This window comes from Ptychodera flava, chromosome 17 (genome assembly GCF_041260155.1).
Source record: "Ptychodera flava strain L36383 chromosome 17, AS_Pfla_20210202, whole genome shotgun sequence".
In the NCBI taxonomy this organism is placed as follows: Eukaryota; Metazoa; Hemichordata; class Enteropneusta; family Ptychoderidae; genus Ptychodera; species Ptychodera flava.
The window spans coordinates 37,246,973-37,262,814 of NC_091944.1; the positions used below are offsets into that span (position 1 = coordinate 37,246,973).

The window sequence follows — 15,842 nt, forward strand, 5'->3', positions numbered from 1 at the left end:
GAGTAAAGCATGCATGACATTTAATGACATTGAAATTATTTGACAAAACATGTCAAGACAAATAAGATAAAAGTACATGTACTGGTAGCTACAGCCTTCTTGAATAGCGCTGATCGCAAATGACGTCACTGTTCTATCTCATTAATATGCATAAGTAAACATTTCTCCGCATTTTCCGCATAAACGACGAAAATAAAACCTGCGAGTGTTAGAATGGATATTTAGCGTCACACTTATTCGTATGAATTGATGACTGAGACTACAAGCTGCAACAGCAGCCGCGCATGCAACAACAAAATTTGTCCAAATTTCAGCATATTTGTCCGAAAGTCGCGCGCGTGCAGCTATATTTAGTCACAAATCCAGAAATCGCGATCGACGCTATTCATTATACATTGTGTGTATTTATCTCTAAGTTGTCCTATTGAAAACTCCATGAGGTCAGTTTTTCCTGTTTTTGTCTCGTTTATCTTATCAATACTAATATGATAACTGTATTTAATATGTGTGTAAACTGCAATTTTGACAGTGACAATCAAAAAATCTGGGAGTGTGTGACATGAAGCACTTCATTACATTAACCCTTTGAGTGCCAAGGTCTATTTTTGTCCCCTTTATAAAATAAACCCAAGTCAATTTTTCTCAGATTTTGCCAAAATTTCGAGAAAAAAACTGTAGCAAATGAAATGTGATGTCCATTTGGTCTAAAATTATCAAAAAATAACAGAGAAATTCATAAAAATTGGTAAAATTTTGCACTAAAATTTTAGTGGGAAAAACTTCAGCACTCAAAGAATATTTGATTTCCATGGTTCTTTATATTTCATACTAGCTTCTTTAAATTTTTTGGAATATTTTCTATGTCACGAAGGTACAATGTTGGCTGGTCATTGGCTGTTCTGGTGTAGCTTACCACTTGTGTCCATGATGATTTGTTACAGCCAATGAACATTGGTGCTCCTGAAATGAAAAATAGAAGAATTGAAAAACATCTCAGCTTCTTTTCCAAGTGTCAGAGATGATATTTATTTACAAGTCATCATTATTCTTGATATAAAGAACAGACCTACTATGAAATGGTTTTCCCTGTTGTTTATAAATGCATTGTTCCGCTTTCCATTTCTTCTCACTTCTCACAAAAACTGACACTTAACACTCAAGCATGGACTTACTTGTTGCTATTTCTTGTTCTAACAATGATACAAAATAATTGTCATCTGCAATCTCATCAATTCCAGGAACTCTTAATTGGGATAGTTGAGCTGAAGTCACAATTTTCTGTACTTTTGAACCTAATATTTGTGTGATTTCCTGGAAAAAATAAAATGAAAGATGGCAGTACTCTAAAATGCAATAATTATTCTGTTACATCTGCCATATAGCAACCAAAACTTTTCCCTTTTTTTGTTTTGTGCATCATGAAAGCTTATTCAGCTCCCCAACCTATGTTATTGACATTGTCCCTTGATGTTGTCAACTTTGCATGTGTATTGTGGATAAGATTGATATTATTACTAGTTGAAAGAAACCTTGGTGTGCTGACAAACTCTACATCATTCAAATCACTGTGCAAGTATAATCAAGTACGATTCAAAATCAAGTTTTACAATATCTATATTTTCAACTAGTTTAAGCACACATTGCAGATTACAAGATGAACTGGAACTATATATATATGATTTAAATAATGGTGGTGGAAGTGAAAAAACAAACACCAGTGTTGTATCTATCCAGATCCTTGTAAACAGCTTGAAAAACATCAAATTCATGAAGCGTTAGAAACACCAAGGAGATCCAGAAGTACCATGACATTCACACACTTTGTTTGATAGTATTGCTGCAATGAAAGTTAATTGTTACCTCAGATCCTGGTGGAAATGTCAAGAACACACATTCGAAGTTATTTTGCTTCATATATTGACTAACTGCTGTACTGACATATTCAGCAGCTTGTCGTAATTCTTCAAAATGTGATGAGCAATCCAGTTCTCCCCATGGAACCCACATATCAAATACACACCTGTAAGATAAGAAAAATGTATCTAGAAAAATGTGTCCAAGCCTCAAATTCAGGAAAGTAAAGATTCTGTTGTCCTCGTCTAATTTATGGACACAAATGTACAATAGTTTACTTCTTTGAATAGGAAAATTATGGTTTGTTTTTAATGTCATGTTCTAATATTAGATATCCTTATTTAGAATTTTGATCTTCTGAGCTCACCATTCTATTTAACTGATAAACTTTTAGAATATACCCACTTTGTCCCCAGTCTGTCTCTAGCATGTGCATATATACAAGCTTACAAACACAGACTCTTTGAACGATCTATCGATATTTATTTATTTGTGGACCAATCAAACTTCTAAAAAAAATTCATTGGACTGATTGCTTTGTTATTTGTTACATACATTGTAGACCTGGAATTTTGCACAGAGTTTTTGAAATTTTGTCATCTTAAATTATGAACAGACAACCATTGTAGTGTTAGAGTGACTTCAGTATAATCCATCTGGCAGGCTTTTACTCGTCACAGAAAGTTTTATAACATTTTTTACGTTTTAGAGATTCTTTCTATAGCATCCATGTGAAATGAAGTTGTCATTCCTATGTTCTAGTATAAGTAGATCATTGTTGATTCATGATACCGGTATGTGCTGTGTTCTAATCAAATATATTCACAGTGATTTATTTTTGTCATATGTTTCAATAGCTCCTTGCCAAATTTGCAAAAGCATTCTTTCAAAAAATTGTCAGGTTTATAGTATTTCCAAGGATACCTGTATCAAGATATAAGTTTGCATAAAATTTGCATATGTAAGTATAAAAAGAATGTTGTTTCCCAATTTTCCTTAAAAAATCATGTTCTCATAGTAATTACCTCATTCAATGTATGTCATTCTAAAATGGCTGGTCTTGGAAATTTGATTTATAGATTTCTTTGTTTATCCCACTCTTATTCATCAGAATAATGATGACATTTTCATCCAAATTGTTTGGGGCCAATTTTGTCATTTGGTCAAAACTTATTCTCCTCTGAAAGTATTTGTCTGACAGCTTTCAAATTTTGTTGGTAGAATGACCTCATTCAATTGTATGCAAACTATGATGGCATTTGTACATTTACAGGGTTATGTTTTTGCATTTAAAGGTATACATACAGTCACCTGTAATCTAAATATGCCCATATATAGTCAAAGGGGCGTTCCTCAATATTCAAAATGGTCATGTGAGGGCGCTGTTTAAAAAAAACAGCCACCCGCTTAAAATCTGTGATTGGTTAGATTTTCTCTTTCCATGGTAACTCTGGCAAAATTGGAACAGGTGACAGTATACCTTTAAGGTCAACCTTGTGATTTGTGTTCTATTGCAGGACATCATTCTCATGCATGAAATTAGGATGTAATATGTTTATATAAATTGAATGTGTCAGTTTCTTCATTGCTGTGATTCATGTTGACTTAATCACTGCAGACCGGCTCTGTCAACTGCTAAAGGTGGCTTATTTAGCTTAATTTTTAGCTCACATTTGGTATACCAATGTGAGGTAATCGTATAAGCTGAATCAGTTCATTGCATGCCATTTGCATGTCTGTCTGTATGTATGTATGTATGTATGTATGTATGTATGTATGTATGTATGTCCATCCACGTCAAAAACAGCTAAACCGAAGCACCTACTGTCTTAGTATTGTGTGTACAGGTGCACCTAGGGGTGGAGATGTGAATTTGTTCAAATGAACACGTCAGTGCCAAAAATATGCAAATGAGGGGAAAAAAGTAAAAACCCTGCAAATTGCTAAAACTCTGTAACCGTTGGTCAGATTGGGTTGAAACTTGTGTGCTATAGAAGTTGATATGCATGTTCCTAAAGATGACCTCCAGTACCTAAGTTGCAGACCTTATTTGCTTTTGTCATTCTTGTTTTTCTGGTTTAAATATTTCTTGAATTTACCAATTCAAACCGAATGTGAGCACACTGTCCTTGACGGTATTTTTTCATCACCTGTAGATGTTAGTGTTTGTAATATGAATGCAAACAAACTCACATTTCACCAGTTTTATTCCTCCATTGCATACTGACATATGGTTTTCCTTGACAAATCTGTGGTATTACACGTTTTGTCAGGCTACGAATGAAGGATGCCCTCTCTAGATGTCTGTCAATATCCATAAGAACCGCTGGTGTGTCAGACCTTTCTATCATTTCTGCAAAATCCATCGCTCTGTAAATACCTAAGCATTTTATAGTTTTGCTTTGTTCCAATAATTCTTTTATTTCATTCATGGTTCTAGGAATGCTTCCCAAATCAGGCAGCTCTATATTCCATAGTTCCATGTAGGAATTCTTTGTACGATTATAGTCAAATATAAATTGACTGATGTCTCGTTTTGTAGCAAAAGGATGCTGCAAAACCATTTCAACTTTGCCATCACATTGTTGTGCATAGTCTTCTGGAGTCATCAATGGTACTATTTCCTGTAGTTTATCAACATTGAATGTCTCATTGAATTGCCTCCAACCATGTGTCAACCATCCATGTGGTTGTGTATGATGTATGTGGAATGGTATGGTTACCAATTTTCTGTCAGTGATCATTGCATATTCTATGGCAATTCTGTAATTCTTGTAGTTCCAATTTGGACCTCCTTCCCAAGCTTGGACTGGAAACAAATACTGTTGTGATTTTTCTGTTGGCATGAAGCTGTTCCATCTTTCTCTTTCAAGTGAGATCATTGTCTGTGGAGGAAAACATAACATGAATTAGTTTAATAGGAGATGAAATAAGAGTACTGGCTGAATATTGGAGCTGATTATCATTTGTGGAAGTCTGATGGCTTTTAAAGAGAGTGGTTTTGGCGAGTACATATCTGCCACTATCAAAAGACATGCACTAAGGCAGATTTTGGCCCTAAATATCTGTGTTTTATTCCATGTTTCAGATAGGGAGCACTATACAGAGGTGCCTGCATCCTCCACATCAAGACCTCTACAGGACTTATTTTCAACAGGAAGGTCTGAACAGTTGTAAATGACTTGGTTCCTTGTGTTGTTATAAATTTGTAACAAATACAAACATTGAAACTCCAAGACACCCACACTCCCTAATTGAAACGTTGAGATTATGGGTATATTAATCAATTAAATAAGAAAAAAATCACCAAGGAGTTTTTCCATCCAGTTCATATTTGTGATATCAAGAGGGACAGAGCGGTACACCTTTGATATTTGGGAAGGGGGTAGATGGAATTGTAAAGAAAAAACATTGTATGAAATCCAAAAAGTTTGTTTTTCGGAGCAGTGAAAGTGTTTTACTGTGTTGTGAACACTTCTCTCTGATTGGTAGAGTATGGGTTCAGTTGGCACTGAAAATGCTGCCTTTGTTAACACTGTATTTTTCATCCTGTATGACTTAACTTTCCAGAATCGGTTCGTAGTGGGTTTAAATCATGAAAGGAAATCATTAAAAAAAAAAACAATTTCTCATATTTGTCGATTTGTAGAAGTACATTACTATCAAAACAAGTCTGTTAACATAGATTGATCAACTATTGACATGAGTAATTCAATTTAATATTTCAATTTTAGCTTATATACCGATGATGCCAACATATTCAGATCCGTATGTTCACAAAAAAAAAAAAAAATTTAAATGTGTCAATACCGAATTTGTGACTCAGAGATTAACAAGTCATGTGAAGCAAATAAATGTACCATCAATGTAGATAAAACATTACAGAGAAAGATTACTGTGGAGAGTAAATTGTGCGTAAATTGCATTTTCATTCAATGATTGTAAAAATGTCAAAGCTGCTGGTGATCTTGATGAGCATATTGACCTGCCGTTTACGTAGAAATCAGACATTACGAGAATTGTATTAAAGAGCAATGAGTCCAAAAATTGGTATTATCTCTAAAAGTGGGCATTTTGTGCCAAATCTGTACTTATTAATATTTACACTGCCATAAAAACTTGGGAATCGCATGTTCACTTTGAGTCCATTGTGGACTTCATAGAAAACAAATACTTATTCGATCCTTTTTACTGGTTTTCACGCTCACTTTCAGTCCTTTATTCATTGTTTAACAAGTTGAATATGTGAATATTTGACGATATTTTGTATTTAGCTAGTTCTTAATAATAATAAACATTATTTCAACTTCTTTTTCATAGTTATCTTGGAGTCCCAGTATCCCAAAATCTTGAATCACACACAGCGAAACCTGAAGTATGTAGTTGTCATGCAAACACTGGCATTCTCTATCACGACTTGGTTCAAGTCGGTGATTATATGTGAAATCAAGTCATTTCAGCAGGTTATCGCATTGATATTTGTATGAAACGCTTTGAGTGATGATCGCAGTAAGATCAGAAGTATGCTGTCTTCATATCTGATCTTGCGGAGCATTTGGGAGTGGAGTGGACGCGATCGACAGTGGGCCGAAGTTCCTCCCGGAATCAAGTTATAACTCCACTTCGTCACAGTCAGAAATATAACAGTAGCAATTTCCCTGCTACATCGCATTTACCAAATTGTTTTATTCACAGACTTCAACCAATTTTTAATACTCTAAATAGATTTCAAGTCAGAATAAAAGGCAACATTATTTGTTCAATAGTATTCTTGTTTTTATAAGCTCACATGTGGTATACCAATATGAGGTTATCGTATAAGCTGAAGTCAGTGGCGTCTGTATGAATGTGTGTGTGTTTATATGTAGTATGTATGTAATGTATGTATGTATTTATGTATGTAGACGTATGTACAGTTTTATGTCCGTCAACATCAAAAACACGCAAACCGCTGCACATGTCAGCTTGGTATTTGGTGTGTGGATGCATTCTGGGCTATAGATGGCATTTTGTTCAAATGAAGTCTGCATTGCCAAAATTATGCAAATGAGCTTACAAAATGTGAAAATGGTCAAAAATAAATAACTCAAGAACCACTGTTTTGATTGCTTTGAAAATTAGTGGGCAAGTACCTTAGGTGGACCTTATACAGTTATATGTATATTGTGAAGATATCTTGAATATTGTATTTTTGCTGAATTTTTTGGTGATTTTTCTCATTTTAAGTAAAAATTCTTCTTCTCTGAAACCGCCAGCCCAATCGCTCTTAAATTTGGGTTGGATGTTTCAAAGGGTGTTACTCTTCTAATTTGTTGAAATTATGACAAAATTGGGAAAATTACTATTTTGGGGCAATTTTTGTCATTTTTGGTCAAAAAATCTTAAAAAGTATTTTCTTTTTAAAGCCCCTGGACAGACAACTTTTATATTTGGTACACAGATGTCCAGAGATGACAATAGTTAGATATGTGGAAATTGTCCTGAAATATACTCTGCGCTTCAATCTCTGTGTGTGGAGATTGTTGACGGCCGTGCTGATTACTGCTCCCGAGTGGTCAAACCAAGTCTTGACAGTACGGATGTAGGCCTATGTTGTCGAGTATCGGAAATTAGGCGACAACTGTGCTCGGTTAAAGTTTGGTAATACCGACCACTAAAATTGCGCGGACTAGAAAGTCGGTCGGCGGGAATTCAGTGACAGGTGTATCGGATAAAGAACTGGCAATTTTCCGTACATGAGCATGATGAGTGTGTGAATAAAAATTCAGCGGCGGAACAGGGTAAGTGATTGTCCTATAAAAGACTGACAATCTGCGGTACCACAAGTACGGTATATGAATGTCGGATGGCGGCGGATTGGACGACAGAGTGTGCTATAAAGGGGCGACAATTTCCCGTACTTAAAGTGCGCGACGATTGGAACTGCAGTCAATGGGCTGCCGGGGACAGGTATGCCGGAAAAGAGGTTGAAAATTTCCAGTACAAAAAGCGCGCAGATAGGAATCGCTGTCAACAGGCAGCAGACCACAGGTGTGCAGGAAAAGCGTCGACATTTTCCGTACCAAAGAATGTGGATTGGAATGGCCGTCAGCGGGCAGTTAGCGAAAGTTTTACCCGAAAAAGGATTGACAATCTGCCGTACCTAAGGTCCGTGAAATTGAATGACTCTGAGCGGGCAGCTTGCGATAAGTGCCCGATAAACAGCCGACTATCTTCCGTACCTAAAGTGCGGGAATTTCAATGGTCATAACGGGCAGAAGCCGACAAGTATGCCGCTGCAGTACTACCAACCTCCCGTCAGAAAAGTAAATAAAGACAAAAATGTACAAATTTTATTCTGCGTCTACATTTGCCGCAGATGGTAATATCTATACCTGCCAAACATCAATTTAGATTGATTTTCTTTTTTTAAACGAAATTTACCTTTCAATGAGTCAGCAAAATACTAAATATAAATGGCGGAAATGCATATTGATGTGTCTGAGTGGCACTGTTCTACGTGGATTTTAATATCGTCCCTGCGGCAGTTGACGGCCGTGCTGATAGAAGTGTAAGAAAGTATCGTACTGCTCCTGAGTGGTCAAACCAAGTCTTGACAGTATACGGATGTATGTTGTCGAGTATCGGAAATTAGGCGACAAATGTGCTCGGTAAAGGTTTGGCAATAGCGACCACTAAAATTGGCTAGGACTGGAAAGTCGGATGGCGGGAATTGGCGACAGGTGTATCCGATAAAGAGCTGACAATTTTCCGTGCATAAAGAGCGCGAATAAGGATGTCAGGCGGCGCAACAGAAATGTCCGGTAAGGGAGCATTCGTTTTTTACAGAAGGGGGGGGGGGGGTCGGTGGAAATCGGGGGGGGGGGGGGGTTGACTTTTACGAAACCGTTTTTTATTTGGGGGGATCAAATTTTACAATCAATGATTGGAAGGGGGTCAAATTTTACAAAGGTTTTGTAGGGGCCTATGGAGTTGTGGAAAAAAATTGACTTTGGAATTTCACCGAAATGTTGCTTGGTCCTCATTACATAATATGAGTAGTCTATGAGAAGCTATGAATGATTTCTTTTAAACGCAAAACTAGCTATATGTGTATTTACATGCTCTTGATTATTGATATTAGTGTACTTGATTAGACTAGGGCGATTACAAGTTCATGTGTGTGCAAGAAATTTGATTTTGGAATTTCACCAAAATGTTGATTCTCTATACATTGTGGTACATGAGGAAACTTTTAATGTTTTTTTTTACAATACAAAAACTAGCTATTAAGACCAGTGCTTTAAAAAAGTTTGACAATTGATATAAATTTACGTGACGAGAATATTATATTTGAAAGAGCAGATCTGAAAAACCAATATGATATTGGAATTTCACCCAGTGATTATTTGTAAAGTTCAAAAAGGATTCTTTGAAAGTTCAAAGGTCAAATGGGAAATTATAATTCAATTAAGATATTATTGATACGGACTGTGACATCTGGGGGAGGGTCGCTGTTTTTTGTGCATGAAAATTCAAGGGGTGGGTAACTCTTTTTCTTGCAAACACTTTTGAAGGGTTAATGAATCAAATTTGATGATTTTTTTTTTGGGGGGGGGGTCACATTTTACATTTGATGAATGCGGGGGTCAAATTTTAGAATTTGATTTGGAGGGGTGTCGCTTTTTACATTTCATTTGTCGCTCAAATTCCACCGACCCCTCCCCGTAAAAAACGAATGCTCTCTAAAAGACCGACAATCTTCGGTACCTCAAGTACGGCTACTTGAATGTCGGATGGCGGCGCTGGGACGGCAGGTGTGCTAATTAAAGGGGGACAAATTTCCGTACTTAAAGTGCGACGATTGGACTATTACATTCAGGTGGCTGGCAGGGACAGTATGCCGGGAAAGAGTTGAAAATTTCCCGACCTTATAGCCGATGCTGAAGTTATTTCGTATTCGTTTTCGTATTCGTTTTCGTATTCGTATTCGTATTCGTATTGGAGTCACTGACAGAAATTGTTATTTTTAGTCCAGGTTTCAGGTATGAAACGTGCAATATACGATATTTACTGAGGTTTAAATATTGTGATAATTTGATTCGTAATTTCATCTGCCAAATTTGGTTAAATTTACATAAATTTGCATTTGTAGATTTTAAAGAATTTTGTTCACTTCATTTATTTAAAAAAAAATACTTAAAATCGGTTGGAATCTGGTAAGGCAGCATCTTCGCTTGCCAATGTCTCTTGACCGGGCAGCTGGATGCACCCCGAAATCAGGTGGTCAGTGCCAAGTAATGGGACTCGTGAGAGCGGATGCAAAGGAGCTGCCCTGGACTGTACCATTGTTTTGCGGGGAGGGCAGATTTTTGTGAGGCGCTGCAAAACGGGTGACTGTTGAAAGCTATGATGAACGGGGGACTTGTCCAGGACAACCATCTGAATAAAAAAATGTGAAAATTGTTATATCCGGTCATCCTTTTGGACTCACTTTAGAATGATCATATCCATTTACAATTTGTATTTCAAGTATTTTACTTGATTTTGATATGGCTCTACGTAGACCTGAAATAAATTATAATAACAATACAATACTTTACAAAACTCAGGGAGTGCGGTAAGGCAAAAATTACAAAATTGCAAGTTACGACAAAGTTGTACGTGCTGCTACGGGGAGAAAGTAACAGAAATACAATGACAATAGGTAGTTTATCTTTCAGAGTAAAGATGTTAGCAATAATAACATAAAACCGGACCGACCGATAATTCATGTATTACATTCAATCAGGGCTCAAAGTAGCGACCATTTTCAGTCGCATAGGCGACCAAATTTTATGAGATTGCAACTGAATTTTTTTCAAGACATTTCTCCATACCGTATACGTGATCAAATACAACATATATTCGCTCAGTGTTCACGGAGCATTGTCCCGAAAGGCCACGACCCAAAAATACGCATTGAATAAGCATAGCCGTTGAGCGGAGTTACTCAGAGGTTTGAGCGCGTTCTCTCCACTGCACAGCGCTGCCAATGTGTCTGCTGATGTTATCTTGAATGATCTGTCAAAATATCCCATGAATTTAATGATAAATTTTACTACAATCCAATCAAGTATCAGAAGCAGTTTTAGTGCTGTCACATCATTTCAAATGAACCAATCATAATCCCAGCATAAATGTCATCACAAGGGAAAACAAGCAACCAGTAACTGCAACATGTTTCATGCGTTCACGTGCGTAATGAATATTTGCGTTAGTGGCATGTGACCGGCTAGACCATTTCCGGAAATCGTCCTTTGGAAAGCAGATCAAAGCATCGATTTCATCAAGCTTGGACTGGATTATCCTGTTTCATAAAGGTTTTTGTTTTCAGCTAGATCTAAATAGCAAGCAACTTTGTTGAAATATCATGGCAAATCTGCCGGGTAGCGACTGCAATTATGTAGAACCATGGAGGTAGTAGAGAACAGACATCAGTGGATGGGACTGTGGCGATGACCTCAATGACCCGAGCGAGTTCGATACACGCCACAAGTACCGCTGCGATATCATAGTCACAGCTAGGATTAAATGCGCATATACGTTTGAGTTTTGTTCTCTTGCCTACAAAATATCTATCGAAAGTTGATAGTTGCTGCATTTCTATTCAGAGTTTTTGTTGAAAAAAAGTAGCTATCTACGGCTAGCGGCTTAATTGGTCCCCAAAATAGTACTGCTGAAAGTTTTGGAGTGACCTGCAGACGGAGTTGTAGAGCGGGGCAAACTGCGTAACACTAAAACTGGATCGCACAGTAACAAATGACGGAAACCGATCGAGCCAGTTGCGACAGCTACTAGACTAGCTGAAGTCTATTTATCATAGAATACAGGTATTTCTCGATATTTCGCGATACAAATTAATTTCCATGCATTCTGGTGTATCTTATCATAACGCAAGTTGATCAACATGTTCTGGCAATGACAGTTGACGCAAACGCAAGGAAAGAAAAAGAGATGGGCCGTACTGAAATAAAGACTCTGACAACAGCTCACACATTAATTAATCTTTATTAGGGAAACAAATGTACCGTTCGGGACTAAGCCTATGATACCATTTTATTCATCTCGTTTCCTTTTATGACGCTTTCCCACATCATATGAGATGATATTTTCTTTGCGATAGCAGTCTAAATATAGCATGTCATCGACTTAGGGGCATGCGATAACGTTGAGCCCTGCATTCACTGTCGTTATGACGATCACTTTCTCAGAGATATCAGTTTAAAACAAGAAAATTACCTTTTAAGTTTACAACTCGTCAAATTGGGCGGGTCAGCTAAATTTCCATTATCGATACTAATGATGTCAACAGAATGTTTAAGTTGGTTGTTGCATGGAGGTACTCCAGGTGTTGATAGAAGTAATACGAAAACGAATACGAATACGAATACGAAAATGATGTTTGTTTAAAAAATCTTTCCTCCAAAGACTACTACTGGCCCACAGGCGCTAATAGCTTGGTAGTCTGCTAAATAGATCGATTTTCGGCTCGATCTATCGATCCCGTGGTCAGTATGCCCGCCACTGTAACCTAGTGAGTATTTTGGTTACAATGGCGCGCATATCGACTACGGGATCGATAGATCGAACCGAAAAGCGATCTATTCAACAGACTACCCAGCTAAGGAGTGCCTGTGTACTGGCCGTTTGTTTTTAAAATCTCTCCTCTAATTATAGCAACGATATCTTTCAATCTAGGGCCTAAAAAGATTGGATCTTTTTCAACTTACATTCTCAAATATTGAAGTATTGATATATTGTCATATAAAAGCACTTTAAGTTCTGTAAGACAGAACTTTTATATAATACGTACGAAATTTGGACTAAAATAAAAAATTTTGTCAGTGACTCCAATACGAATACGAATACGAATACGAAAACGAATACGAAAACGAATACGAAAATAACTTCAGCATCGTGACCTTTATAGCTAAATCAGTGAAGCGATCAGTGTCGGAGTAACCTTTAGCCTATGGGTTGGCTCGCAGCCTGAGCAGTACTGTGGCGGTGGCCTTGACCTGAGCGCTTTCGATTGGAGTTACTGGCACCGCTGCGATATCACAGCTAAGATAAAAAAATGTCACAATTATGTCTGATCGTGTCTGGTGGCTTTTACTTTGTGTCACTATGTTAAATCGGTCAAGGATTGTACTACCCTATTTGTAACAATCAACCCTATTTGAAACAAAAGTGAACCCCATATGGGTTAGTATGATTTCTGTCAGAAAACAAGATTTTTGACATTTTTGACCGGAATTGGTGAAAATTGCCCCGAAACAAACTTTTGGCATGTATCTGCACGACTTGATTTCATCTTACGAGTAGGTCTCTTATCCCTAGGAACTGCACAACGAAATTCAATCTGACGAGCAGTTTCAGAAAACATGAGTTTGGACGAGGAAAAAAAAAAGAAAATCGTTCCCAAAGATACAATATGCATATTTCATCAATATTTCAACAAGTACGGCCAAGTATTTGAAGATTAGTTATTAATTTATTTATTTATTTAAATTATTATTATTATAATTAGTTAGTATTTGAAAATTAGGTTTTGTTACAAATAGGGTTGATTGTTACAAATAGGGGTAATACAAAGGACCTACGAAGTGATATTGAAAACGGGTCAGTAGAAATCACGTGGAGCCAATCATGAAATGTGTCCATATTTCGACTTTCATTCTCTTATTTCAGGATGAAAAAATGGTTGGCCGAATAAATTTCACTGATTTTTTTCTGTCTCGTTACGTTTAATATCTTTGATTTTGCTATGTATTTTATTTTTCTTAGTTTGTATTTCATGTTTTTTGTTAATTTTGAACCACTGACTAAATAAACTAGCTGCGACCACAGTCCCTCCGACCATGGAGGTAGCATGCTCCGACGGACTGTGCTCCGACGGACCATTTCTATTGTCTTCTTCGCCACTTATTGCTTCACGTAACTAATGCAATGCAATCATTGTCATGATCATTATTGCTTCTTTTGTATGAATTTAACGATCAGCAAATGTAATTTTGCTTTTTATGAGTGATTACGACTGATGCTATCCTAATCCTGCCCGATAAATACACGAGTCTTGGACTATACACGAAGTCCCAATCACGATGATATATATGATTATATGATTGCAATGATGTTTAAAAAGTTTCTTTGCTGTATGTGATGTTATATTGATAACAAAGGGAACACAATATAATTTCTTTAACTGTTTATTGGATATTCATTTTTCACCGATATACATATCTTTTTACTTCACTTACACATACAGCTGATTGACAACAATTAACCAGGATAAGAGTTTTCAGCGCTGTGGCCAGGAGATGAACCATTACTCTTGAGAGATCAGAAATAAAAATAAAAATTTAAAAAACCCCGGCGAAATCGAAGTTTAATTGCCCCATCTTTGTTGTTATAGCAAACAAATCCATCCAACTTCAAGGCTGAAGAACATGTCGAATTCTGTATGAATGCCGCCTACTATGAAAAAAATGTATAACTTGTTTTCTTTCCGCTTGGTTTTGATTGCGTTCCGTCTGTTTCCGTCTTTTGCTTTGTTTGCAGTGAAACATTCGATTTTACATGTAAATAGTCTTCCAGGTTTGCCCCTATTGGTGTAGCAGATAAGTCTTACGTGTATTTACAAGGAATCGCACTGTCTCGTTTTTTTCGCATCTCTTAGAGAATCTCATTTGATACGTAAAAAAAGTCGGATGCAGAAGTTTCTTATGAAAGAGTCACACTGATATATATGCAGGTAAAACAGTTTTCTTTTTGCGCCCCAATGGGCTGTGTATACACAAAGCTTGCCAACAATAGCGGTGGCAACTCGTTGCCATGAAAATACCGACATGCGATGTCGCCTGACTTCTATCGGTGACGCGACTTTCACCATGTATGTTATACGGGAAGCTTAATCTCCAATGTTCTGTATGTTCTGATGTCGTTTTTGTTTACGAATAAATACATAGAGTAAATTACAACATAGCTGAAACATGATGTTTATTCGAAATACAGCAATATAAAACAAAACATGAACTGTGATATGAAAGCCGGAACAGTACGCACACTTTGCACTATTAAACTAACACTCTGCCAGGACTAATAAATTCAGCTACAGATAATTGAAGGTATAGAATCGGGCAGAGTGTGTGCGTGCTCTTCTGGCTTTTATGTTATATTTTATTTTATTTATTGTTTTATTTCAAACAAAGACAAATCTTCACGTTTCAGCTATTTTGTGACTTACTCTTTGCATGTATTCATGACCGAACAAAAACATGAGACTATTGAAGATTGAGCTCCCTGTGGACAGCACATCTCGCAATCTGGTCAACATCAGATGGAACGTCTGTCTCATCCGTCTGTATTCTACCTGTAGTTTGGTCGTCGCCTCCCTGGAGAGAGGAGGCAGCAGCAAACATTGTAGCCATGCATCAAGCACATCACGACAGATGATATTAATCGTGTGTGATGGGCATCGAGTTGCTACCTCCTGTAAGCGATAATGACGTAAATACGTAGAATGACGTAAACCTGGGGAATCATGACTCGACCCGAGAGCCAGTGCATTAAACTCATACAAAAACAATTTCGTAACTTACCGTTTTATCTTCTGAAGGCTTTCTGGTATCAGCATCGGTTGTCGAAACCATTTGTATGGATGTATGATTTTCAACAATGTCACCATCTATCTCAGCAAAGTAAATTTCATCCGTCGGCCGCGGTGATCTGACGTAGTACATCGTCACGGTTGTTAATATTACTGATGCAAAAGTGATGTAAAGAAGAGATCTCAACATTTTGGCCATTTTGTTATCTCTGGCAGTGAACAGACCGAATATTACCAATTTGCCTCATCGAATTAGCAAACAGAACTCAGTATTCTGTGGAAAATAGCGACGACCTACAGCAGATAAAGGACAACTTTGGTAGAGCATAGTGGACTCATGCACGAACGCTTATGGATT

The 15,842-nt window shown here is 37.1% G+C and overlaps 1 protein-coding gene across 1 annotated transcript; it reads right to left on the reverse strand.

The window, feature by feature from the left end:
* LOC139116240 (uncharacterized) lies at positions 1–15,842 on the reverse strand. The gene is made up of 5 exons (XM_070678828.1): positions 15,477–15,842; positions 4,048–4,739; positions 1,861–2,020; positions 1,173–1,311; positions 1–960 (listed from the first exon to the last, which is right to left on the reverse strand). The coding sequence occupies exons 1-5, from the start codon at positions 15,681–15,683 to the stop codon at positions 824–826; spliced, it is 1,335 nt and encodes a 444-aa protein (XP_070534929.1). The 5' UTR covers positions 15,684–15,842; the 3' UTR covers positions 1–823.